The 26,762-nt window shown below is 51.4% G+C and overlaps 1 protein-coding gene across 7 annotated transcripts in view; it reads right to left on the bottom strand.

Moving 5' to 3' along the window:
• Positions 1 to 16,808: 16,808 nt before the first annotated feature.
• Positions 16,809 to 26,762, bottom strand: part of TNFRSF8 (TNF receptor superfamily member 8) — an 86,532-nt gene continuing 76,578 nt past the window's right edge. For 5 of the 7 annotated variants that reach the window (XM_019033460.4, XM_063702729.1, XM_055384645.2 and 2 more), the window contains 3 exons: positions 25,332 to 25,357; positions 22,541 to 22,748; positions 16,809 to 18,720 (listed from right to left, as the gene is read on the bottom strand). In XM_019033460.4, the coding sequence (XP_018889005.1) occupies positions 18,476 to 18,720; positions 22,541 to 22,748; positions 25,332 to 25,357 (479 nt within the window). In that variant the 3' untranslated portion in view covers positions 16,809 to 18,475. The remainder of the gene's footprint in view (positions 18,721 to 22,540; positions 22,749 to 25,331; positions 25,358 to 26,762) is intronic. The other 2 variants (XM_019033524.3, XM_055384651.2) reach the window with 1 other exon arrangement.

Consider the following 26,762-nt stretch of genomic DNA (forward strand, 5'->3'; position numbering starts at 1 on the left):
TCACTCTGCCACCCAGGTTGGAGTGCAGTGGCGCAATCACAGCTCGCTGCAGCCTCAACCTCCTGGTCTCAAGTGATCTTCCCACCTCAGCCTCCTGAGTAGGTGGGACCACAGGCGCATGCCACCATGCCTGGCTAATGTATTTTTTGTAGAGACGGGTTTTCGCCATGTTACCCAGGCTGTTTTCGAATTCCTAGGCTCAAATGATCCTCCCACTTCTGCCTTCCAAAGTACTAGGATTATAGGTGTTAGCCACCATGCCCAGCCTTTTCTTTTTTTTTTTTTTTTTTTTTTTTTTTTTTTGAGACAGAGTTTCGATCTGTCGCCCAGGCTGGAGTGAAATGGCTTGATCTTGGCTCACTGCAACCTCCGCCTCCCCCGGCTTCAAGTGATTCTCCTGCCTCAGCCTCCCAAGTAGCTGGGATTACAGGTGCCCACCACCATGCCTGGCTAATTTTTTGCATTTTCTTTAGCAGAGACGGGGTTTCGCCATGTTGGCCAGGCTGAGCTCAAACTCCTGAGCTCAAAAGTGATCCACCCGCTTCAGTAGCCTCCCAAAGTGCTGGAATTACAGGCATGAGCCACCATGCCCAGCCTTTTTTTTTTTTTTAAGTTTTCTTCTAGTTACACTTTATCTTATTATTTTTAATAGTAGAGAAGGGTTTCACTATGTTGCCCAGGCCAGTCTCAAACTTCTGAGCTCAAGCGATCCACCCACCTAGGCATCCAAAAGTGCTGGGATTACAGGCCCCACTACACCCAGCCTCCCAGCAGTAACCTTTTTAACCCTACATTATCTTTGTTTAGATTTTTTTTTTTAGAAATTAAAAAAATTAAAGCATCATATAAAAAATCCATATTCCACTACCCAGAACTGACCAGTGGTAACAGCCAGGGTTGCCCTCACTCCTCCCTGAGCCCGCTGGCCTGGCCGCCATTGCTGGAACACACAAAGGGTTCTCCCACCTTAAGGCCTTCGCACTGGCAGTTCCCTCTGCCTGGATCACCTTTCCTCCAGATACCTGCATGACTCACTTCCCCTTATCAGTCTCTACTCAAATGCCACATCCTCAGAGAGGCATCCCTGGCACCCCGCCCCCGCCCCCCGCCCCCAACCAAAATAGCTACTTTACTTTTCTTAATAGCAGTTGTTATAATTTTTCTTTGGATCTGTTTATCATCTGTTTCTCCCATGAAGGCAGGGACCTTGTCTGTTTTGTTTTGCTCTCTGCTGGGTCCCCAGCACCTAAGACACTGCACAGATATCAAATATATATATATATAATGTGTGTGTATATATATACATAAATTTTTTTTTTTTTTGAGATGGAGTCCCGCTCTGCTGCCCAGGCTGGAGTGCAGTGGTGTGATCTCAGCTCACTGCAACCTCTGCCTCCTGGGTTCAAGTGATTCTCATGCCTCAGCCTCCCAAGTAGCTGAGATTACAGGCATGTGCCACCATGCCTGGACAATTTTTTTTTTTTTTTTTTTTTTTTTTGAGACGGAGTCTTTCTCTGTTGCCCAGGCTGGAGCACAATGGCGCGATCTTGGCTCACTGCAACCTCCGCCTGCCAGGTTCAAGCCATTCTCCTGCCTCAGCCTCCTGAGTAGCTGGGATTACAGGCATGTGCCACCACGCCTGGCTAATTTTTGTATTTTTAGGTAGAGACGGGGTTTCACCATGTTGGTCAGGCTGGTCTCGAACTCATGACCTCATGATCCGCCCGCCTCGGCCTCCCAAAGTGCTGGGATTACAGGCGTGAGCCACCGCGCCCGGCCTTCAATTAGATATTTTAAAAAAAAAAATAGTAGGCTCTCAGTAAACATATGTTGATTATTTTTTGCTTCAAATACTTTTATAATTCAAATGGAAATCCTTGACACCCAGCCAAAGTTGTAGTCCCCTTGATTCAGCCCCCAAAAGAGCAATTCCTCTGGGTTTGTGGTGTTTCTCACCAGTCCGTTTTCTGCTTCCACACACCAATGTAGAGTGTTATTCTAGATACACGCGTCTACGTCTACACAAACAATGAAACACCAGGTGCGCCGTCCTGCCCCTTGCTTTTTTCCCCTCGGCTGTGTTTCTGAGAACTTTCCATATTGATGAGTTCAGATCCGCTTATTGTTTCTACCTGCTGCTGCTGCTACTCGGTGCTGCGCCTGCCGGGTGCCTGTCTCACACCTTGCTGCCCCGCTCCCCTGGAATGGGCCTTTGGGGTGTTTGTACTTTGGCTCCACTGCACACACTGAGATGCGCGTTCCTGCATCTGTCTCCCAAGGCCCAAGGTTGAATGTTTCTCAAGGTCTTAAACCTGGAAAGTAGAACTGCTGGGCAGTGGCAGGCCGTGGGTTTGCATGTTTTCATTTTCACGGGGCCCTGCCAAATTCCTCTCAGGGGGCTGCACCCTGGACACTCCTGCCAGCAGCGTGTGAGAGTCCCAATCCCCACATCTGCAGCGGGGGCGTTTGATCTTGTCAGTGGGTTTCCTTTTACAGCCCTTTGTGTTTTCAAAGGGCTTTCAATTCTCCCTTTCAATTCTTTTCAATTCTTTCAGCCTCATCGTGGCCCTGCCAAGTGAGTGTTACCCTTTCCAGGATCCTGGTCTCTCCACTTCTAACTCCCAACCCGTAACCCCTCCAAACCCACTCTCTGTCCCCCTTCCCCAACCCCCACTTTCCAAAACCCACACCCCACCAAAACCTCCCCATTTCACTGGTCTCTCCAAGTAGCAGCTGGAGCCATCTGTGGACCACAGTTTTCTAGACAAAGTCTCAAACATAAGCAACAGCTGCCTTTCCACCATATATCCTATGAACTCTGGCCTCAGTTTCCCCACTGGCCCTGAGTTCCCCTCTTTTCCTCTTTACAAACAAGGCCACTCTGGCCTGGGGAGGAACGTGATTCCCCTCATCTAGTCCCTCCTCCTCCCACCCCCTTCCTCTTTTTTGTCAATAAACCTTAGGTATTTCAAAATTTGGGGGCGGGTCTGCATGGAATCTTTTTTTTTTTTTTTTGCGTAACTTCTCTCTCGCTCTCATATTTTGGACCTCAGGTACAGAGAGTTGAGTGAATCATACTGCACAGATCTTGCTGTACAAGGTTCCTCTCTGGCTTGATTTTTTTCCTCAATCCCTGTTCTCATCCTCCTCTGCACCTCTCCAACAATCAATGTGTCCTTATAAAACATGTGGTGGCGTTTGCAGGTGTTTGAATTTCTCTGGCGTAGGACTGCTGGATCGGGGAGTATTTGTGTACCTATTTCACTAACACTGCCAGAAATTTCTCCAGGACTGTGTTCTTGATGTAGAAGCTGGCTTTTAAAAAAGAAAAGAGAGAATTTCTCCAGGATGACCACCCCAGTGATGCCACCACTGTCAGGACTATAGGGTTTCTACCACTCTCTTGCCCCCAAACTCATGATTAGCCAATGTTCTGATTTGGGCCAATCTGATGGGTGTGAAGTGGAGCTCGGTGTCATTTCATTTGCATTTCTCTGAATATCCGTGGGTTTGAGCACCTCTTCATTACTTGTTAGTCATTTGGGTTTTCCCTTCTGTGAACTGCCTATTCACATCCTTTGACCATATTTCTATTATTTCCTGTCTTTTTCTTGTAGCTTTGCAATAATTCCTTGCATGCGCTAGATATCAATCCCTTGTCATTTTTAGATATCACAAATACTTCCTCCACTCTGTCGCCTATTTGGTATCCTTGCTGATGGTGTCCTTTATTGTTGGCAAAAAAAAATTCTTAATTTTAATGCAATGGAATCCATCAATGTTTCGCCATTTGAATTGCATTTGAATTCCCTACTTATGGGTAATGAAAGAAAATATAGAAAAGTATCATCATGACCTATAGGTAGAGCTACTCATAGGTTATGAAGATACTTTTCTATATTTTTCTTTCATTAGCTTTATAATTTTCCATCTCATGTCTAGGTCTTTAATACACTGAGACTGTATATGGAGTATAAAGTCTGGAGACTAACCTTTATTTCTGTCCATAGAGTGAGCCAGTTTTTCCTAAACCATCAGCCAAACAGTCCATCCCTTTATTCTTTATCATAAATACCTGGTTCTGTCACTGAACAGTCTATTCTTTTTTATTGTATTTTTTTTATTTTTGTTTTTTGAGACAGGATCTTACTCTGTCGCCCAGGCTGGAGTGCAGTGGCACGATCACAGCTCACTACAACCTCTGCCTCCCAGGCTCAAGCCATCCTCCCACCTCAGCCTCCCGAGTAGCTGGGACCACAGGTACACACCACCATGTCCAGCTAATTTTTGTATATTTTGTAGACATGGGGTCTCGCCATGTTGCCCAGGCTGGTCTTGAACTCCTAGGCTCAAGCAATCTACCCACATCGGCTTCCCAAAATGCTGAAATTACAGGCGTGAGCCACCATGCATGGCCACTTTTCTATATTTTCTTTCACTAGCTTTGTAATTTTCCATCTCACATCCAGGTCTTTAATAATCAGGATTGTATATGGGGTGTAAGGTTTAGGGAGCCACCTTTATTTCTCTCCATAGAATGAGCCAGTCTTTCCAACCCCATCAGCCCAAGAGTCCATCCCTTCATTCTTTATCGTAAGTACCTGGGTCTATCGCGGAACAATCTATTCTGTTCCACTGGCCTTTTATTCCTGGGCTAGTTTCGTATGGTTTTTATTATTATAGCTTTAGAGAACATTTAGTATTTGGTAGAGTGAATTTCCCTTGTTTGCACTCTGTTTTCAAAATGGACTAAATTATATTTGGTTTTTATGCTCCCTCATACCTTTTTTTTTTTTTTTTTTTTGAGACAGAGTCTCTCTCTTGTTGCCCAGGCTGGAGTGCAATGGCGCGATCTCAGCTCACCACAACCTCCACCTCCTAGGTTCAAGCAACTCACCTGCCTCAGCCTCCTGAGTAGCTGGAACTACAGGCGTGCGCCACCACACCCAGCTAATTTTTCTATTTTTAGTAGAGATGGGGTTTCACCATTTTGGCCAGGATGGTCTTGATCTCTTGACCTCGTGATCCACCCGCCTCAGCCTCCCAAAGTGCTGGGATTACAGGCATGAGCCACTGTGCCTGGCCTCTTCCACATACATGTTTAAATCCATTTGCACAACTCCAGCTGTGATTTAATTGAGATTTCACTGAGTTGATAGGTGAATTGGGAGAACTGACATCTGTGCAACATTAATTTATCCCATCCACGAACATGGCATACGCTTCATCTGTTCAGAGCTTCTTTGTGTCTTTTAATAGTTTTCACTTTTCTCTGGGTGTTCAGGTGTGGCAGGGATGAAAGGTGTCAGCGTCCCTCCCTAACCTGTCACCTCCCTACCTAGGCCCCCATTTGACATTCACACTAACTCCAGGCGAGCCCAGTGGCAGGGCCTGATCATTCTATTTTATAGAGCACTTTAAGCAACTCCCCCCAGTCCACACAGCCAGCAGAGTGCAGACACAGAAAACAGGACACATCTCTCTACAGTAAATCTCATTATAATCTCAAACGTCTGTTTCATGAAGGATTTGCCAGGCCCCAAGGCAAGCGTTGCTAGTGCAGTTGTGTCACTCAACACAAAGAGGTTCCACTTCACAGAGGGAGAACCTGGGGTTCTTCATGTGCTCTGAACACAAGCCTTTCTCCAGGGCTGGCCCTTGGAAAAGGGTGAATTATCAGGAGCCTCTAGCTCCATCCTCCATTGCTCCATCACCGGCAGTCTATGCTCACCCTGAGCCAGCCAGCCCTAGGTCTGCCGGCAGCCCAGCCAGGCTGCAAAGGCCTCACCTGTCCTATCTCCCTCTGGCCTCTCCTAAGGCAAACAGCTTTCCTGAGCCTGTCTTCACCTCACCTTCCCCAGACGCTTCCTCCAAAGCCCTCCCCAGAGGTCTCCCACCTAGACTCCCAGGCAGTTCAGATACAAACAATCCCCCACAATGAGACATGACCCCTTCCCATTCCTGATGCTGAATCGTCATCTTTAACGGCTCAGCTGCAACCCCACTGCCTCCTTAACGCCCTCCAGGATCTCTCCATCCCACGGGGTTCTCTTGCCATGGCTGCAGGTGGTCTGGCATTGGAGAAAAAGTACTGGAATGAGCTAAACCAAAGATTCTCAAAGACACTTCCAGCCATGAAACGCTTTCAAATGAAATCTTAGGCTGGAGAGGTAACAGCTTTCTCAGATTGCTGGTTCTCTGGATCTAGATCCCAGCTCTAGGGCAATAGATCAAGACCCTATCTCTAGAAAATTCAATAAATAGGGCCGGGCGCAGGTGGCTCACGCCTGTAATCCCAGCACTTTGGGAGGCCGAGGTGGGTGGATCATGAGGACAGGAGATCGAGACCATCCTGGCTAACACGGTGAAACCCCATCTTTACTAAATATGCCAAAAAAAAAAAAAAAATTAGCCGGGCATGGTGGCGGGCGCCTGTAGTCCCAGCTACTCAGCAGGCTGAGGCAGGAGAATGGCATGAACCCGGGAGGCGGAGCTTGCAGTGAGCCGAGATCGCGCCACTGCACTCCAGCCTGGATGGCAGAGCGAGACTCCGTCTCAAAAAAGAAAAAAAGAAAGAAAGAAAATTCAATAAATAAATAAATGATTGAAGATAATTTTTAAAAACTACTCAGAAAGGAGGGAAGAAACCAAAATGTTTAAAGGAGTTTCATGGATGATGGGATTGTGTGCAATTTTTTTTTTTTAAGGAATACTGATTGTTTTACTTTTGTTGTTGTTGTTACAAGGTCTTGGTCTGGCTGTGTCACCCAGGCTGGAGTGCAGTGGCGTGATCTCAGCTCGCTGCAAACTCCGCCTCCTGGGTTCAAGTGATTCTCGTGCCTCAGCCTCCCAAGTAGCTGGGACCACAGGCGCGCACCACCATGCCAGACTAATTTTTGTATTTTTAGTAGAGATGGGGTTTCACCATGTTGGCCAGGCTGGTCTTGAACTCCTGACCTTAAATGATCTGCCCATCTGGGCCTCCCAAAATGTTAGGATTACTAGCGTGAGCCACTGTGCCTTGCCAAGATTGTGTGTAATTTTTATTATATTTATCATATCCTTATACTTCGTTTCTTCTTTTATTCATCTTTTCCATTTATAAAGTTTGTTTATTTTTATCTTTAAAGTACCAGCAAACTGGGTGCTTGTGCTGAGGGCCACGGATTCTGTGTGTGACCTCAGGCACATCTCTTGCCTTCTCAGGCCTCAGTTTCCCCATCTATACTCTCAGAGGGAGGGGCTGCATGAGGCTATGAGCCCTGGGAGTACATATCACTCGTGCACATCATCCTTGCCCCGTGCAGTCGGTTTCCTCCAGGCCATGCTCCCCCCTGGGACCTACCAGCCCAGCCAGCCCACAGAGGCATAAACCAGCACATTTTTTTCTCATTAGTGAGATTTCAGCTCAGAGCAAGGGCAGTCAGGGTAGAGGCTTAGAGCAAGGACAGAGAAGGGAGTGACACAGTGAGATGGGCAGTTTCCTGCTAGACTGGACGAGACACAGCTCTGGGCCCATTTCCTTGACGCACTACCCAGCCCTCCCTAGGAAGGCAGCACGTGATACCGGCCCTCTGCTCATCAGTAAGGAGCATGCAATGCTCACCACGTCACTGACCTCATTTCCCCAGCAACGTTTCCCCTCCCCAATTCAAAAGAGGAAGAAATAAGTAGTTTTTCCCTGGTGCAATTTCCCAGTCTTCACTTATTCAGACTTTTATGAGTATGTGTGCCTACCGCTGCCCCAGCGAGAGCTGGGCAGGGCTGGACGTGGATGAGTCACAGTGGGCACACTCCCTGCAGGAGCTTGGGCAGGGTGGGCAGGCGACTTAGAAAAGGGACCAAGCCACCTTTGCTGGAGTGTCCTAGAGGCTTCTTGAAGTAGCTGGCAGTGATTCGGCCACCTCTCGTTTGTCCTTCAGGTGAAGTTGGTCTTGAGGCTCTCACTCCCAAGAAACTGGACCTCCTTCCAACCCAGGCTTGTCCTGCCTGCCCTGCAGACTTACTGAGCACCTACTGTATGCCAGACGGAGCAGCTGCTGCCCCTCTGCCACCAGATCGAGATCCTGCTCCTAGACATGTGCCCCAAGGAGGAACCCAGGAACCTTTAGCCCCTAGGAATGAGTGGTAAATTTTCAAACACCAAGAAGCCTAGCAAAAAAACAAGGGTTGCTTTAGACAGTTGGGGTATATCAAAAGGAGAAATAGCATCAACTTTGCCATCACCTAGACCTGGGTTCAAGTCTCTGTTCAGGCCATTGACTGGTATGCAACCATGACCTTGGACAAATCACCTTACCTCCCTGAGCCTCTATTTCTTCATCTGTAAAATGGGGATAAATAGCCTCTGCTTTACAGGGGTGCTGTAAGGATCTGAGACGGAGACTCTACAGTGCCTGGCATCTACTAAGTGCTTAATGAGTGCAGACCCAAAACGTGATGGAGGTCATGTATTCTGCCTTTCCAGAATGGAGCCCAGGTCCCCTAGGGTACAGGAGAGGGTTTCCCTGAGAAGTTCCCAAAGTGCCCAGCCTTGCTTTTCCCCTTCACCCTGGAAGGAAACCCCCTTGGGCTCCAGTTCCCCTGCAGTCCTCCACCCATCCTGAGGCTGTTGCAACCTCCCACCAAGTAGCCGGCTCAGCCCTGCCAGCCTCCCTCCCCAGCTCCTGTAGAACAATTTCCACCCATGAAATTCTCTCCATCACCTTGCCCCCTTTCTTCTGTAGAAACCTAGAGATGCAAATGCAAGGATGGGGCGATGTCTACCACAGACTCATGATCATAACTACTCACTTCCCCCTGCACACCCTGAATCGCTACATTCTCCCAGACCTTTGTACAGCAGGTGCTACATCCCCAAGCCCTGGCTACACACCTCACCACACTGAGGGCCTACGCACCACTTTCTTTTTTTCTTTATAGCAATTACCACCAGCCAATGTTATCCCAAATACTCTTTCTTGTCACTCTGCAGAGGGCAGGGCTGTGTGTCCCCAGCACCTCAGCACGGAGTTTGAGCTTGACAAATATTTATTGAACAAATTAATGGATGAAATTAATCCTTACAACATCTCTTTGGGGTAGGTGCTCTTATTAAACCCATTCTACAGAGGGGAAAGCAGAGACCTGCCTCCATCTAGGCTAGGTGCCATCCACTAGGGTCATGAACCCCAAGCTGCTCTCCATCAAAGCAAATATCATGCTCTAGGCCATGACCAGACTGTAGGTTGGTCTCCCAGTTGGACTGTGACTCCCTGAGAGCAGTACTGTATATCCCCGCCACTGCCCCACTTCACTGTGTTCCCCAGCGCCAAGCACAGTGCCCAACACATAGTAGGTGTTACATACAGATCTGTTGCTTGAGTGACTAAATGAGTGGCTGTATGAATGAATGAATGCGTTTCTTCAGAGATATTTTTTGCAAGACTTCTAGAACTTGGCCTCCAGTCCCCCTTCACAGTCAGTGCTGTGGGAGCTTGGAGGTCCTGGGCCTTGGTGTCCTGGAAGGGTTTTTGGAGGAGGAGGAGAAAGATGAGGTTGGAAATTCAGGGGTTGGAGCGCTGAGCAGAGATTTCATGATGAGGATATGCCCTCTGTATTTGGTGACTGAGCGGAAACAGTCGGGTCTCAGGAGAGGTTTCGATATGGGAGCTGTGGAGGTAGCAGCAAAGCTGGATTGGCAGACATTGGCCTGTAGGCACTAGGGAGTCATAGAAGGTTCTGTGAGGGAGAGGCCTGGCCACAGCTGGGCTTTGGAAAGGAAAGGTGGGATAAAAACCAAGAGCAAATTCCATTCCCTGTGCATTTACTGAGCCCCATGGATGCCTCCACAGTGTTCTACAGGGTCTGGGACTCAGGGCTGGGGCCTTAGCACAGTGGTGACCTCGGCCTGAGCCACAATGGAGCAGCATGGCCAAGTGTGTGAGGACGCAGACTGCAGCCAGGTGGCCTGGGTTCAAAGCCTAGCTGTACCACTTAGCAGCTGTGTGACCCTGGGGAACTGGCTTAGCTACTCTGCGTGTCGGTTTCCTCATCTGTAACATAGGGGTAATGTAATAACTACTTCCTAGTGCACTGTGAGGTTTAAGTGAGAGCACACGAAAGCCTCAAGTACAGCTCTTATCATCTTTCTTACTAACCTGTGACTCCATGCATGGCAGGAATAAAGCCTCTTCAACTCTATTGTCAAAGCCCAACCCAGATGGGCACAAAGAGCTTCTCAGGGAACTTTCGATGCATGAACTTGGCCCAGAGGACCCAGGGTCACCCAGTGAGTGCCCCGGTATTCACCAGGAGGTCTTCTGCACAGGGTGAGGAACCCTCCCTCAGTACGTGCAGAAGCTGTATTTCCTGAGTGAAGTGTAATTGCAGTGAAAAACAACACCCCTCCCGACAGCCTGTACTTGCATAATCTACCCACAACTCTATGTGACTTCCTGACATGGTTCTGTGCAACCCAAGTTGGGGGCCCCATCCTGCCCTGGAAGGTCCCTGACCCTGCCCTCTTCCTCAGGACAGGCCTGGCAAGACCTCTCAGAGCCTTGATTTCCCTATCTAAAAACTAGATAGGGCCTAGTTTGTATGGGTACCAAGCTCAGATGTTCTCTAATCAGACAGATGTGAGCTTGCTTTCCAGTCCTGCCACATTCTGACTGTATGGGTCCCTGAATGCACAGGTCAGCTGCTCAGTCCAGAGCTCACACTCTGGAGACAGACCAGCTTGGATTCAAATTCCAGCCAGATGAACTTGGGATTCCACCAGGTTATGTAGCTTCCTTGAGCCAACTCCAAGGACAATAATGGCAAAATTACCGAGAGGCTAAAATGAGACAGTATGTGAAGTGCTCATGCTGACACATAAGATCTCGAGATTCTTTGACACCCCTCCTAACGAGGGGTGGGATCTGTGTCCCCTCCCCTTGAGTCTGGGCTCTGTGACTACCTGGAATGCGGCAAAGGGGATGCAGTGCCAATTTCCGGGGTCAAATTTTATGACGCTGGCAGTTTCTACTTCCTATCCCCGGAGTTGTTGGCTCCAGGAACCCAGCAGCCATGCTGTGAGGAAGCCCAAGAAGCTCCACAGAGAGAAACTGACAGCCAGTACCAATTTGCCAGCCCTCTTGGAGGTGGATTCTCCAGCTCATCTCATCACCCCCGCTGGTACTATGTGAGCCGAGATGCACCTCCCCTGCTAAGTCCAGGCCACATTGCAGATTTGTGAGCAAAATTAATGACCATTGTTTTAAGCTGTTAAGTTTTGAGGTGATTTGTTATGTAGCAAGAGATGACTGGAACAGTTACATCAGTTCCTGGTCATTTAACACTTCTTAAAAATGGGGACGTGTGTGCTCATCTATAAGGTCCCTCTGAGGTCACATGACAATGGAGGTAAAATGCTTTGGCATTAAGTGAATTCTGAATTAACGATTTCCCTGCCCCCGTGCAAGATCAGCTACATAATTTGTAGAAAAAATGAAAACACAGGGCCCCTTGCCAAAAATTATTAATCACTTTCAAGATGGCGACAGCAGAGCATTAAACCAAGCCCAGGGCCCTTCTGAACCTGGGGCCCTCTGACTGCACGGATCAGTAGCTTGTGAAGCTGCAGAAGCCCAGCTGATGGGATATTTTTGTCTACTCTGTTTATTCTTGCAGAGCTGCCTTGTAAATAAGAACCCAACCCTCTCACCACAGTTACTTTTAACATCGAATTTTTCTTTAAAGGAAGAATGAAAATCAGCATGTCATCTTTACTGCTCCCTTGGACTAGACAGTGACTTTCCCCTACCCCAGCCCCAACTGACAGCTAGAGTTAGAGCTATCTCCATCACACAGCACCAAGCTGGGATCCTGGGAAAACCGCTTTGCCTCTATGGGGCTCAGTTTTCCCATCTTTAAAATGGGAGGCTTGTTCTTGATCGTCTTCCTTCAGGGAGACTCAGGTGGGGCAGTGAGCAGGATATGAGGTGTTACTGGGGATGGAAAGGGCAATTCCACTCTCAGGCAGTTCTCCCCCAGAGATTCCCTGGACTCAACCCAGCCCCGAGTCTCCCTGGACCTCAGAATCACACGCCTGTAATCCAGTACTTTGGGAAGCCAAGGTAGGAAGATTGCTTGAACCCAGGAATTCAAGACCAGCCTGGGCAACATAGAGAGACCTGTCTCTACAAAAAAAGAAAAAAAAAAATAGCCAGTCACGGTGGCATGTGCCTGTGATCCCAGCTACTCGGGAGGCTGAAACAGGAGGATCACGTGAGCCCAGGAAGTTGAGGCTACAGTGAGCTGTATTTGTGCCACTGCATTCCAGCCTGGGTGACAGAGGAAGACCCTGTCTCAAAAAAAAAAAAAAAAAAGGAAAGAAAGAAAAAAAAAATCACACACACCTTTGAGGAAAGCTGTGTCAAGGAAGGAGGCCCTGGTTGGGTTAGCTCTGTGTCCTTCCTGTCCGGTCAGAGCAGTCAGAAAGCCACACCCAGCCTGGAGTTTGACCTTGGGCAGGTTACCCTGCCTCTTGCAACTGTCCCTGCCTTCCCATAAAGGGAGGAATAAAATCAGCCTCTATTCTATCTCTCAGTTGTGGTGACTTGAAGATGAAAGGAAACTTATCTAGAAGGCATAGTGCCAGGGGATGACCACAATATGAACACAACTCCTGACCACAGAGGCAGCCAGGCCACCTGGGCATGGGGAGGGATTTAGAATCACAAAGTTGGGGGTTGAACTCCAGCTCTGGGACTTCCCAGCTGTGTGGCAGTGGGCCAGTTGCTTCGCTCCCCCACCCTCCCCGAGCCTCAGTTTGTAAAAGGGAGTGCTGCCACCCAGCAGCCTATCTACTGTCCAGGGTTCTATTAGGAAGCCCAGATGTACAAAGAATGTGGCCTAGGCGAACTCTCAGCTCTTAAGATGCTGCTCTTGATGGCTGTCATTTACTGAACATGGCATACGTGCCCAGACTGGACTTCCACAGTCCCTCTCAGCCTTATAGTTCCTTTTCTTTTTTTTTTTTTTGAAGACAGAGTCTCGTTCTGTCACCCAGGCTGGAGTGCAGTGGCACGATCTCGGCTCACTGCAACCTCCGCCTCCCAGGTTCAAGGAATTCTCCCACCTTAGCCTCCCAAGTAGCTGGGATCACAGGCACATGCCACCATGCCCGGCTACTTTTTGTATTTTTAGTCGAGACGGGGTTTTGCCATGTTGTCCGGGCTGGTCTCGAACTCCTGACCTCAAGTGATCCACTCGCCTCGGCCTCCCGAAGTGCTGGGATTGCAGGCATGAGCCACCGCACCTGGCCCCATTAGGTCCATTTTGCAGACCAGAAAACCCACATTGAATGCACATAAGGGCTTTGCTTGGGACCAAGCAGCTGGGAGCTTGTCGAGCCGGAAGCCACAGCTCCATGCCACCGTCATGAAATGGCCACTGCCTCCATGAGGGCTAAAGGATAAAAAGTAAGCACAGGCCACCGCTGACCCTGTGATAGTGAAATGATCCCTCTGCCTCATGACCGGGAAAACAATCACCACACCAAAACACAAACAAAGGCCTCCAGGCTTCCCAGGGTTTTTCAGTTTGGTTTTTACTCTCTGGAAGATACCCAGAGAAAGGGGGAAGCTAGACCGGCAGACTCCTAACCCTACCCATAGCTACAATCATCACCAGGAATGCTGTCTTAGTCTTTCTGAGAAAACCCATCTAACTGCTTCCTGGCTGCCAGCAGCTGCTGCCTGTTTCCCCAACTTCCCTCCAAAATAGGTTAAAACAACCTTTGCCGCCCCTGGTTTGGCCTTTCTCACTGATTGCTGAAATAATACCAGGATGTTTATTGTTCTACTAGGAAGAAAACAGAAATAAACATAGACCAGTACTTTTGTGATAAAATCTAGGTGCCTAATCACAATGGCCCACCGGGCCCTCCTCCCCAGGCCTTCCCCCCTCGCCTCCTTTTTTCCCCTCGCCCACTGTGCCTCTTCCACCACTGTGTTCTTCCTGAAACTCGAGGCAGGAGTGTGCCCACTTCAGCTCCCTGCCTTCCAGACCTCGCTGGCTTGTGACATCACTCAGGCCAAGTTCAAAGGGCACCTTCTCAAAGAGGCCTGCCCTGACCACCTAGCTAGTGGTGGCCCTCCCCTCCCACTCTGCCACAGTACCTGGCTCAGACTCCTTGTGGTTCACAGCGTGATCTGACTCTGGAATGACCTTGTGTACTGATTTGAGGACGCCACCGTCTGTCCCGTCCACCAGACACAGGACCCACGAGAGCAAGTCTGTGCCCCACTAGTCCTCAGCAGCTAGACCCTTTAATTGAGGAAAGCCCTTGAACAGCAATGTGGTGCAATCTGGAATGTGCTAGAACCACGAGTGAGATGTCCCTCCGGAGGGACCCGCAGCACTTCGCCGACATGCCCAGAGTTACAGACGTCGAATAATGAGCCAGTCCTATGGCTGTGATTTGAAGGGTTCTTGGGATAGCCCACAGAAGAAGAGGCCTGCCCACTGCGGGGCTTCCCACAGCAAGTTGGCCCCAAGGGCGGCTAGGTTCCCAGGCTGGCCTGAAAGCTCTGACTAACCTTGATGGGCTGAATTCTGCAGACATAGGAAGGGCTCGCTCTTGGCAAGTGGCCACCAGGCTGGAATAAGGACAGAACCTGCCACTCAGCATAAGCCACACACCAAGTGGCATGTCAGGGAAGCCCCACAACCCCGTCAGGTAGAGACTGACACCGCCATTTCACAGACAAGAAAACTGAGTCTGAAAGAGATCATGGAACATAGCCAAGCTCATGCAACTGATAAATGGCAGAGCTGGGATTCGAGCCTGTGTGTGACCCCGCAGCGCCATCACCATCCACACGCTGCTGTTGTGTCTGAGCCGCAGAGAATGGCAGGCAAGCCTCTCTGCCCTGTGCCTGGCTCACACCCATGGCCCCAACATTGAACACCTGCTCCCCTGGGTCAGCCAGGGGCAAGGGTTCCAGGGTGTTTGGCCAGCATGGGGTGCTGGCTCAGGAGGAGGTGGCTGGCAGAGGGGCCTGGTGGAGGGTGCAGGGGCCTGAGGTGTCCTCAGCAGCTTCTCCTTCAGCCCAAGGAGCCCCCCTTGAAGCTGAACAGTCTCGCCTTGACTAAGCTTTTCTCTTGGGCCGTGGCTGTGAATCTGATGTCCCCACACATTCTGGCCCAAGCCCCCCCGCCACCGCACACTTGCCCCCCCACTGCAGAGGATCAAGGAAGTGGGGGAAGAGAGAAGGCACCCGAGGAACTGTGGCTGGAGAGCCGCCTCTCATCCCCACACAGGTTTTCATTTCTACTTAGCCCAACCAATCAGTGCCCGGTGATCATGGGACAAAGATGACCAAGACCCAGTCTTGGGTCTTTTACACCTGACTGTTGGAGGGTGAGGTCGTGATGGAGCGAGACGCTCTAGGGAGGTCCCCTCGTTCCGTTTTAGGGACTGACCCGAGCCGTGGAGATTCTGCGAACTGTAGAATGGTTTTTACCACCTACAAAAGTGCCTTGGGAAACAATGGCTTTTCTTTGAAGGCAACAGCTTCCATCTGATACTTACCACTTGCTGTCCCTCTCTGATCACAAATGTTTAGGAAGAGGTGTGTGGGGGTGTCGTCACAGCCTGAGAATTGCTACCTTGAGTAGCAGGGAGCTCTGTCCATCTGCCAACCTGGACGTGAGCACAGCCAGAGAATAAAAGGGGTCCGCTCATCGCTGGGCAGGATGGGGAAATCCACCCTGGCTCCTGGACTGAGTGCATGGCAGGCAGTGGCTGGTTCAATGGCTGGGCTGATGTGTGGGTGTGGGCTGGAGTCTTGGGGATGGGGTGGACAGGGTCTGTCTGTGGCTGTGGGTGTTCTCCACCTCGCACAGGAGACAGTCAGAGGAGGCCTCAGGCTGGCTGCCTGGGGTGGAGGCTGGCCCTAAAGTGCCACAAAGCTGTGCCCAGGGAGGCAGGCTGGGCTCCTCCCAGCTCAGACACAGAAGCCCAACAGTCCCAGATACCTGTGGTCCTCCCCCTGCCTCCCAGGGCTCCCAGATACCTGTGGTCCTCCCCCTGCCTCCCAGGGCTTGGGCACTCACGCTGTTCCTTGGAGAATCCCTTCTCCAAAGCTATGGGGCTGCTCGGCCCAGCCCAGGGGGAGGAAGGCCGTGGGGAGGCCCAGAAACCTTTCTTCGAATACCTAAAGGGAGCCTTGTGACAACAGTGGCATTTTTTTTTTTTTTTGAGATGGAGTCTCACTCTTGTCACCCAGGCTGGAGTGCAGTGGCACGATCTCGGCTCACTGCTGCAACCTCCACCTCCCAGGTTCAAGCGATTATCCTGCCTCAGCCTCCTGAGTAGCTGGGATTACAGGTGCCCGCCACCACACCCGACTAATTTTTATATTTTTAGGAGAGATGGGGTTTTACCATGTTGGCCAGGCTAGTCTTGAACTCCTGACCTCAGGTGATCCACTCGCCTCGGCCTCCCAGTGTGCTGGGATTACAGGGGTGAGGCACCGCAACTGGCCGACAGTGGCTTTGAGTGTCCTCAAAGGGCAGCCTTTGGACCAGGGAGTGGCAATTACATGGAGAAAGAATTTGCCTCGAGTGATAAGGAAAATCTTCCAGCAACAAGAAGGACTGCCCCAGCAGGAAGTGGGCTCCCAGCCCCAGAAGTATCCAATCTACCAGAGACTGGCCACCTTAGTGCCTGGGGGTTCAGTGGGAATCCCTGCCCTGCTGGGAGACTCCCAAAGCCACTTCTGCTCAGGGGTTCTATTAATAACATACTCTCAATTTCAATGATCATGTCCTCAGCCTTACAGTTCTTTAAGGATTTTATGGATTTTTAGAGATTCGAAAGTTGTGTGAAGGGCCACTAGGTAAGGAAGTGCATTATTTTGTTAAAACATGTCAATCCCTCCCATCATGGGCGCCAGACTGCCCTGCCTGGCAGGCGTGTGCCTTCCAGTGTGCCTTACAGCTGCGGCTGTGGGTGATGCAGACACCCACTCCATCCTTGCACAAACACAGGGCAAACAGTGTCTGCCCACTTAAGCTTCTTCTGGCCAATGTCCAGGTTCTGGTGTAACCACCTCTCGCAAGGCCACGGCTTCTCCAACTTTCCCCAAAACATCTGAGCGGTTTCAGAAACTATCACTTCCTCTAGAGAGCACGTGGTTGGCCGATGAGTAAACAGTAGCTTTCCCGGGCCTGCCTCCAGGCGGTAAGTCCACGAGTCTCCAGGCTGCCCGCAACTCCAAGACTCATCCTTATCCATTACTCATTTGCATACACGTCTGAAGGCCCTAGGGAGTCAGCTGGCCAGCCCACCGGAAGTCAGGGCCACTTTACTCCTTAGCGTGAAATGTGAAAAACCCAAAATCCTGATGAAATCTCCAAACGGTCTTGTTTCCAGAGTAAAGCAGATGCCTGGGTGAGGCCATGGTGCCTCTCGACATCCGCACCCCAAAGGGTGCAGAGCCGGAACCCGGTGGTGGGGTCGGTGCTAGTGGATTTGCAAGCAGGGCAGACCTAAGGAAGATGCTTCTTCATTTCCCAGGACAGAGTGGGTGGGGCCCACAGAGAGCGGTCAAGGACCCCAGGCAGGGCCGGAAGTTCCCCATGTTCACATGGGGAGGAAGTCCCTGGGCAAAGTAAAGCAGGTTCTCTGGGTTGGTGAGGGGCGGTCTGCAGCTGCTGAGGGCTGCAGACATCTGGGACCTGAGGCGCCTGCTGTGGCGGGGATTGGTGGGGACATTCTGAGATGAGTGACTTGATCCTGGGCCCTAGGCCCTGGGCCCACCGAGGGGGCTACAGGACAGGGAAGGTGGGCAGCACCAGGAGGGTCCCACAGCCCAGGCAGGGGCCCTCACGCCAGTGCAGAGTACAGTGTGGCCGCTGCAGCAGAGACGGTGCCAGCTGATGACGCCCCGTCCCTCGACTTCCCTTTTGATTCTGGAGAAACAACCACAGGCACTGGCTCCATGCCCACTGGGGGCCACATTTACAGTAACTGGGGGCATGCCGGTAGGGCCCAATGGGTGTCACCTCTGAGGTCCAGGGAGAGAGGAGAGTAGGGTTACAGGGGCACCGGGAGCTGGCCTCACGACCTCTCCCTCACTGGGCTGTGGGCCTGGTGGTTAGGGTCTGATGCCCAGGGCTCTGGGACCAACGCTGTTCTCGGCAGTGCCCATCCTGCCATCTGTTTGCTGCCTCAACCAACATCACTGCTGGGATCCAGTCCCCTTGGACTGTCTCTTCTGTACAAGCCCCGGATCCCCTAGGCTCTGGGTCAGGGGACAGCTAAGTTGGGGATGCAAGCAGAGACCACCAGACCCCTGCGGTGACCGGCCGGTCCTCCACTAGATTCTGGAGCCTCAGTTCAGGCCAGATGGGCCCTGCCCCCAACCTCAGTGCCAACAGTGCCATCCTGGCCTCCCGGAGGCCACCCTGCTGCCCTCCTAGCCCCAGCCCAGCCCAGGCCTCACTTTCCAGAGGCGGCTGTGGGCAAGGGGTCTTCTTTCCCTTCCTCTTCCACTGAGAGCATGACATCGCTGCAGCTGCCCAGAGGCGGTTCTGTCTCCTGCTCGGGGTAGTGGGGGGTATGGTCCGCCTCCAGCTCCTCCTCCAACTCGGGCTCTGCTGGCCCCGCCAGGCCCCGGCCCTCCGGCAGCTCAGCCTTCACGGTCCCCACGATCACGGTGTCAGCCTTCATGATGTAGATTTTCTCTGCAAGGCAAAAGGATGGGTGAGCGAGGGAGGCCAGAGCACCAGCCAGGATGGGAGCAAAGAGGCAGAGAAGGGCCAAGGCCCAGTGCTGGTACACCTGCCAGGTGGCTTCAGGCTGATGGCACAGCCTCTCTGATGTACCTTACAGGCATCCTGGGGGCTCAGAGGAAATAGAACAGCTAGGAGCTGGGCCTTGAGGAGTTAAGAACCAGCCCACTTGTACTTAGGATTTTCTCAGCACTTCTCTGGGGATGGGTAGGGAAGAAGAGGACAGGGTGGGAGAGAAAGCAAACTGTGGACAAAAACAGGCAAAGCCGTGGGTAACCAGAGCACGAGCAGAAACAGCAGAGCTGAGCAGTTTCCACACCCCCGCTCCTGGGTCCCCAGCCCTCCTGCAAGGCGGACCCCATCAAGATTCCCATTTACAGATAAGAACCTGAAGCCTGGAGAGGTTAAATGACCTGCCCAAGGTCGCCACGTAGTTAGGAGAAATCCCCAAAAAAACCACCCACTCCGCCTGGTGGCCCTTTCTGCTCCTATCTGTGTGCCTGCAGCCAAAACCCGGGGTGACCAACTTGTCCAGCTTGCCCGGGAACATTCCTGGTTCTAGTACTGCAAGTCCCGTGTCCTGGGAGTCCCCTCGGTCCGGGCAAACTCAGCCAGCCTGTCACATCCTGCAGAAAACCCGGCCCCCTCAATAGGTCTTGGCAGCCCATGATTGAGACAGCCTGGCTCAGGCCGTGAATTTCAGGGCTTACTGCTCAGAGCCGATCTGCCTGCAGCGTGCATGGCTGTGTTGCGAGCACATGGTGGGAGCTGGGACGGATGGCCGGTCCTCACCACAGTCTGATGTGGGGGCTTCTGGTGTGGCCTTCTGATAGAGGGGACATGGAGGCTCAGTGGCCCGAGGAGCTGGGGAGTGGGGAAGCCTGGCCTCCGCCCAGCTGATGGTGTCTGGCTCAGGGTGGGCTGGCTCCCAGCTGTTCTGCGCTGGACTCTGGAGGCCAGAATGGGGAAGCTCAAGAGGGAACTTGAGAGCTGGGGTGGGGTGGGGGTGCAGGGACCCCTGCCTTTCTGGGTAATGCAGTTATACCCCTCGGATTCAGGAACCCCAAAAAGGTTCTCGAGTCCCCCACACCCTCAACCCTATTGCATGACGCCGGTTCTTCTATTCTGGTTTTGAACACCCCCAGGAAAGACAGAAGTGCGCCAAACGGCAGCAAGAGGAGAAGGCCCAGAGTGCGGGACAGGCTATGGGCTGGGTGCCCCCACAGACCCCAAAACAGAGCAGGGCCTCAGCACTCCCCACACCTCCATCGAGGCTTGTGGGCTCCCGGCCCTAGGAGCCCTATAGAGGGCTGGGCAAAAGATGGGGGCCGGGGGTGGTGAGAGAGGAGACCCCAGGAGGGGAGAGAAGGCCCAGAGGGGGATGGGCAGAGAAGATGAGAGGCGGGTGGGGTCAGGTGGGAGGGAAGTGGGGGTGGGGGTGTGGATTAGGGAGAAGGAGCCACAGCTGGGGACAGGCTGGTCCCCTCACATTCCTCAGGGAAATGGGCAGGAGTCCCCAGGAAATCTGGAATTAACTGGATTCAAGGCGGTGGAATTGGCTGCTCCGGGTGAGGAAGCAGCTCCCACTGAGCTCAGAAGTGAGAGAGGGGTCTGGAAACTTCACAGCCGGCCATGAGGGGTCTGCCCCGCTCTGGCTGTGCCCCCATCACAGGCTGCCTACTCCCCAGGCTGTGGGGGTGGCTTCCAAGGGCTGCATGGATTTCCTGCCCCCTCCCCAGAGCTCCAGAGTCCAGGGAATTCATCTTGGCTATGTGGGGAGGGCAGGTGAGGAAGTTGGGGGGAAAGGGGTTCTTCCCTTGCCTGGTTCCCAGGGGAAGAGGGATGATGTACAGACCCCAGTGTGACCCCTCTTGGGAACTGGATGGGAAGGGGGAACGCTCCCCTGGGCTGGCATTAGGAGGAAAAGGGGGTTGCCTGTGTCTTGGGTGCCCAAGAGAACCTCCAAGGCCTTCCCCTTCCACCATGGCGGAGGTGGCCCCCGATCCACTCACCAGCAAGGCCTACAGGCCATGCCAGGGGAGGGCAGCCCACACCTGAGCCAGCTGCCTGGGAGCCTGGTACTTCCTTCTCCTCCCCATCAAACACCCTCTGAACCCCACCCCTGGGATTCCAGGCACTGTACTCAGTGTGGACTCAGATGTTCCAGTTAGGACTTCTTAGGAATTCTGAAGAAGCCTTTGATGGTATTTCCCAAAATACATACTTTTCAAATAAAACTTACTAAAAGCTACCATTTCAAAAGTTTCAGTTTGTTACAAAAGACTGCCCAGGCTGGGCATGGTGGCTCATGCCTATAATCCAAGTACTTTGGGAGGCCAAGGCAGGCAGATCACCTTGAGGCCAGGAGTTCCAGACCAGCCTGGCCAACATAGTGAAACTCCATCTCTACTAAAAATACAAAAAATTAGCCAGGCATGATGACACTCACCCATAATCCCAGCTACTCAGGAGGCTGAAAAAATAAAAAGAGAAGATGACTGCCCTGAAGAGTTCTGGCCACCACTGTCTGCCATAGAAATGCACAGGACAATTACAAATGACTCTTCAGTATTATCCCAGTGCCAGTTACCCTTCCAGAAGTGACAGAGGTGGGGTCCACCAAGGCCCTGACCACAGGGAGCACAAAGCCAGGTGGAGGTGGAGGAAGGCTATAAACATGCAGTCATACCACTGGGTGCTAGGACACCGGGTAGGGGAGGCCTGGGTTCTTAGGGAGCATAGCACAGTGGAGAGGGCACAGAAGGCTTCCTGGAGGAAGGGGCAAATAAGCAGGGTCCCCAGGATATCCAGAATTAACTGGATTCAAGGCAGTGGAGTTGGCTATTTCAGGCAAGGGGGTAGCTCCCATTGAGAAGCTCAGAAGTGAGAGAGGGGTCTGTAAATTTGGGAGACTGCCATGAGGGGGAGGGACAGACTGTGGGGTCAGAAGGTAGGTGAGTCTGGTGGGGGAGCTACAACTTGCTGTCAGCCTTGAGTGCTGGAATAAGAATGCTGGAATTCATCCCATAGGGAATGGGAAGCCGCTGGAGGCTTCTCGGCAGGAGTGCAATAGGGTCAGGTATACATTTTGGGGAAAATGCCATACCAAGGTGATGAGAAGCAAGAGAGGAGGCAGGGAGGCCCACAGGAGGCCAAAGCCAATGTCTGTCCAGGCTGGCAGCAGCTGCCGTTGGGAAGCTCTGAACATCTGGGCCCCATCTGGCCTCCTGCTTCTGCAGAGGGTGGGTGGTAACGTGGACAAACCATGGGCTTCAGGGCCCAGCAGATGCGGGACGAGTCCCAGCTGTGCCACTTAGTAGCCATGCAATGGGGAAAATCACTTCACCCTCTGAGCCACAGTCTCCCCAACTGTAAAATGGGGAGAAAGACACCATCCAAAGAAGGTGGTGAGACCATCAGAGATGAAGAGATGGCACCTACACAGTGCCCGGAATGCGCCAGACAAGTGGCAGGTCCTGTGACCACTGGCACGTCTTCCTCCTGTCCTCTCGGGTGCTCGGTGTTGGGGGCTGGGGTGGTGTTCATTTTTTATGAGTAACAGCAGGCACCTCATGCACACTGGCTCATGAATTCGCACAATGGCCTATGAGGTAAGTACCCTTGCTGTCCCTACTTACAGAAACTTAAATTGGGGTGAAGAATCTATGCCTCTCCTTTCCTGGGCCTTTCAACTCCAGGGTCTCCAGGGCCCTGTATTTATCTCCCATCTGCCCCTGGGCTGCAGAGGACCTCCCAAAACAGGCTGACTCACCAATCTTGTTATTGGTGTGCTCCGTGGACACCCGGGGCTCAGGAAGGTCCCTGGGGGACGAGGGGCCCCCGGCCGGGCTGGCATCCTGCAGCGGCAGGCTCTCCAGGTAGGCTGCCCCCACGTTGTGGCAGGTCTCCATCAGTGGCTGGCTCATTAACCCTAGCTCTTCCGCGATGGGTTCTGTCACCGACGCACCACTCCTCAGCTGCTGTGGGAGGGGAATGGGTGCTGCTGCAGGGTACCCCCAACCTCCCTGCCAGTCTCTGAACTGGGAGGCCCCTTTTTTTTTCATCTCTACAGACCCCAGTGAGTCTCCCTTTCTGCTTTAAAGCCGCCATGAGCTGCCCCGGGCTTCTCAGCTTTCTGGGTAAAGTCTGTTGCTTTTAATTTGTACTAAATAGTAGGGGTAACAGTCAGCGACTCACAGGGTGCTCGCCACGTCCGTGGCCCTGTCCTAAAGTCCTTGACATATGTTAATCCTCACAACCACTGTAGGAGGTGGGTAACAGCCCACTCCCCATTTTACAGATGAGGAAACTGAGGCACAGAGGAGTCGAGTAATTTGCCCAGGGTCATACCATCAATAAGTATCTGAGCTAGGATTTGAACCCTGGCATCTGGTCCATAACCCACACTCATAAGCACCAAAGTCTGTAAGTACCAGCTCCAGGTCCCCCACCTCCTGGAGCAGCCCCTCCAGCTCCCCAGCCCCGACATCCTGGAAAGTAGTCTTTTATGATCACACTCAAGCATTCTAAAAACAGACTACTGTTAGTTGCAGTGACAAGCCCGGTGACCTCTATACTATATAATCTAAATTCATGTATACTATTAATAAATATTTTCTAAATGCTAAAAAAAAACACAAAAAACAAAAAAACAGCTATGTCATGAGGAAAGTGTCAGTTTAGTTTTTGATTTTTACAGGTAAGCGCAAAGAAGTGGCCTCATGAAATGTCCTGATGCCTTCAAAATGGAGTGAGTTTGAGTAATTCAGAGGAGGCAGGGATGCCCGTGCTGACGCAATGATTCTCAAGGCACAGAGGGCGTATCTTTTAGATTGGTGCAAAAGTAATCACGTTTTTGCCATTATTATTATTTTTTTTTTACTTTTTAAATGGTTTTATTTTATGTACAAATAATGAACATACGTTATACCCATAAATTCTACTTTCCCAAAACAGGAGCTTTTTAAAACAAAACCACATAATAACTTTTAAAAGGTGCTGAGATTCCTCAGCTTCTAGATCACTGCTGGGCTAGAAAAATAAAGTTTGTTCTACCAGGAATCACAGGTTAGAACTGAGTATTCTTCACTCGTTAAGAATCATCACCACTCCCTAATCTCAAGTACCCAGGGACACAAACACTGCAGAAGGCGGCAGGGCCCTCTGCCTAGGAAAACCAGAGACCTCTGTTCACATGTTTATCTGCTGACCTTCCCTCCACTATTGTCCTATGACCCTGCCAAATCCCCCTCTCTGAGAAACATCCAAGAATGATCAATAAATACTAAAAAAATTAAAAAAAAAAAAAAAAAAGAACTGAGTATTCTTCAAAGTGGAAATTCTAGAGTGTGGTGTCACTCCAGACAAAGATGATTCTGTTCTCAACCCCAACATCCACAACTACCTATCAGAAGGGTTAAACCAGGTTTGCCATTACTTTTAATGGCAAATGGCACCAACCTTAATACATAATCTTGAATACTCTTTCATAATAATATGAAGGCTAAAAGACTGCCTTTTTTTCTTTTTTTTTTTTTTTCAGATGGAGTCTCACTCTGTTACCCGGGCTGGGAGTGCAGTGGTGCAATCTCGGCTCCCTGCCGAGGTTCAAGCGATTCTCCTGCCTCAGCCTCCTGAGTAGCTGGGACTACAGGCGTGTGCCACTACACCTGGATACTTTTTGTAGTTTTAGTAGAGACGGGGTTTCACTATGTTGGCAAGGCTAGTCTCAAACTCCTGATCTCAGGTGATCCACCTGCCTCAGCCTCCCAAAATGCTGGGATTTTAAGTGTGAGCCATCATATCCGGCCAAAAGACTGCATTTTAAAACAAGTTACTATTAATGCATTGGCCTATGCAGCAAAAACATATTTGATTACCTTACAAATTGTTGAATACCTCTTTCATGAAATTTCTCAGTATTGTAACAGCCACTTGTCACATCCAAGCATATTCAAATGTGATCCCCCATAATTTGAAACTGAACTAGCATTATGGTTGTGTATATTATATTGAAAAATGAAAGGACAGAAACCCTTCTTAATGTATGAATGCTTGAATTAAAAGAAAGTAATGGAAGAACTGATAGATGGAAAAAAAAAAAAAAAGGAATGGACCATAGCCACCTGCTCTGTCATCCAGCTTGGAGGATGAGATTCTTGGAAGAGTAAAGAAAAGGGGAAAATGAACACAGTCTTCCTCCTGACCAGACCTGGTACCCAAAAGTGGCCCAAACCAAATCCACTGTGTGCAGGCCCTTCTGGAAATTCCCGGCAGGCTGAGCCAGGAGCTGGAGGCTGCTATGAGGGTGGGGCTCTCCATCCTTAGCCAAGGCCTGGCTGAGGCCCCAGGCGAGGCCCCTGTGCACAGAGGTCCCTGTGGTGGGGCAGACTCAGCCTGAACTTGCAGGACGGGCCTGCACCCTGGGCACTGTGGGAGGGGAATGGCCCTTCCGTCCCCACCCTCTCCCTTCCCCCAGAAGCTCTCAAAACTTCAGATCTGTTAGGGAAGGAGTCAGATTTAGGGGCACGAAGCTGAGGTGGAGGCAAGGGAGGGGTACTTACCGTTGAGCTCCTCCTGGGTCTGGAATCTGCAAAAAGCAAGAGCAGCAACTTCACCAAGGAGTCTGGCAGCCCCCGGCCCCACCCGCCCCAACTATTGGCAAATGGTCCTCCTGGATCACAGGTGGTGCTGAACTCAGCCCAGGGGTCAGGTCCTCAGTCTGGAGAGCCCTGGATGGTTTCAGAGTCAGTGCCCACCCCAGCTCAAGGCAAGGAGGCTCACTTCTCCAGTGGCAGATGGAGGACAGGGGACCACCTCTATCCCCTGGCCACTCTCATTCCTTTTTTTTTTTTTTTTGAGATGGAGTCTCACTCTGTCGCCCAGGCTAGAGTGCAGTGGCATGATCTCGGCTCAATGTAACCTCCGCCTCCTGGGTTCAAGTGATTCTCATGCCTCAGCCTCCCTAGTAGCTGGGATTATAGGCTCGTGCCACCAACCCCAGCTAATTTTTTTGTATTTTCAGTAGAGACGGGGTTTCACCATGTTGGCCAGGCCGGTCTCAAACTCCTGACCTCCAGAGATCTGCCCGCCTTGGCCTTGCAAAGTGCTGGGATTACAGGCGTGAGCCACCACACCTGGCTGCCACTCTCATTCCTAATGACTAAACCAATGAACACACTGAACCGCTCTCCCAAACCCCACCCCCGCGCACATGCAAGGATTGGTTCACGAGAAGCACAGGCCCAACCAGAGCCCAGGAGGCTTCCACTGGGTCAGAGGCTGGTCTGTGGCTGCTGCGCCCACCTTACTGTCTCCAGGGTGTGGAGAGCCCCGAATTCTCTGAAACACCAGGCAAAACCCACATGGAGGACCTCAGGGCAGGTCATGGCGACAAGATGATGGATCCTGCAGATGCCACCCGGACCCTGCCTGGGACACGCCCAAAGCCAGTCTGCTGTGGAGCCCTTCTGACTCCAGCTGGACTTCGATTTTCTCTTTCTTGTGCCTGAAAGCACCCAGGTGGCAGCCTTTGAGGAGGACAACTGCTCTCGGGCCATCTCATTTCCTTCAATCCCATCCTTTTGTAGGCTCAGGAGGTGCTGATACAATGATTCTCAAGGCACAACCTCTATCTTCTCATCTCAAACCTCTACCCTCCACTCCCATTGTTCTCCCATATTAAACAGGGGCCAGGTCACGCCCAAGCACATATTGACATTTAACATTTAACCTTGGCTCACTGGCCATCTGAGAAAGGTGAGAGGGCATCCGGGCATCTAGCTCATCCTGGAGCAAGTCAATTCCCAGAGCAGACCATCCTCCAGGGATGCCCAGCTTTTAACCACTCCCGAGAACGCTACCTACGGAGATCTGGAATATGCTGTTGTCAGGCACACATCCCTGGCTAGACAAATCTGCCACCAAGATGCCCGTATGCCAGCTACGCCGCCTCCTGCACACATCTCTGACTTCAGCAGCTCTGGAGAGCCACC

This window comes from Gorilla gorilla, chromosome 1 (genome assembly GCF_029281585.2).
Source record: "Gorilla gorilla gorilla isolate KB3781 chromosome 1, NHGRI_mGorGor1-v2.1_pri, whole genome shotgun sequence".
Taxonomy (NCBI): Eukaryota; Metazoa; Chordata; class Mammalia; order Primates; family Hominidae; genus Gorilla; species Gorilla gorilla.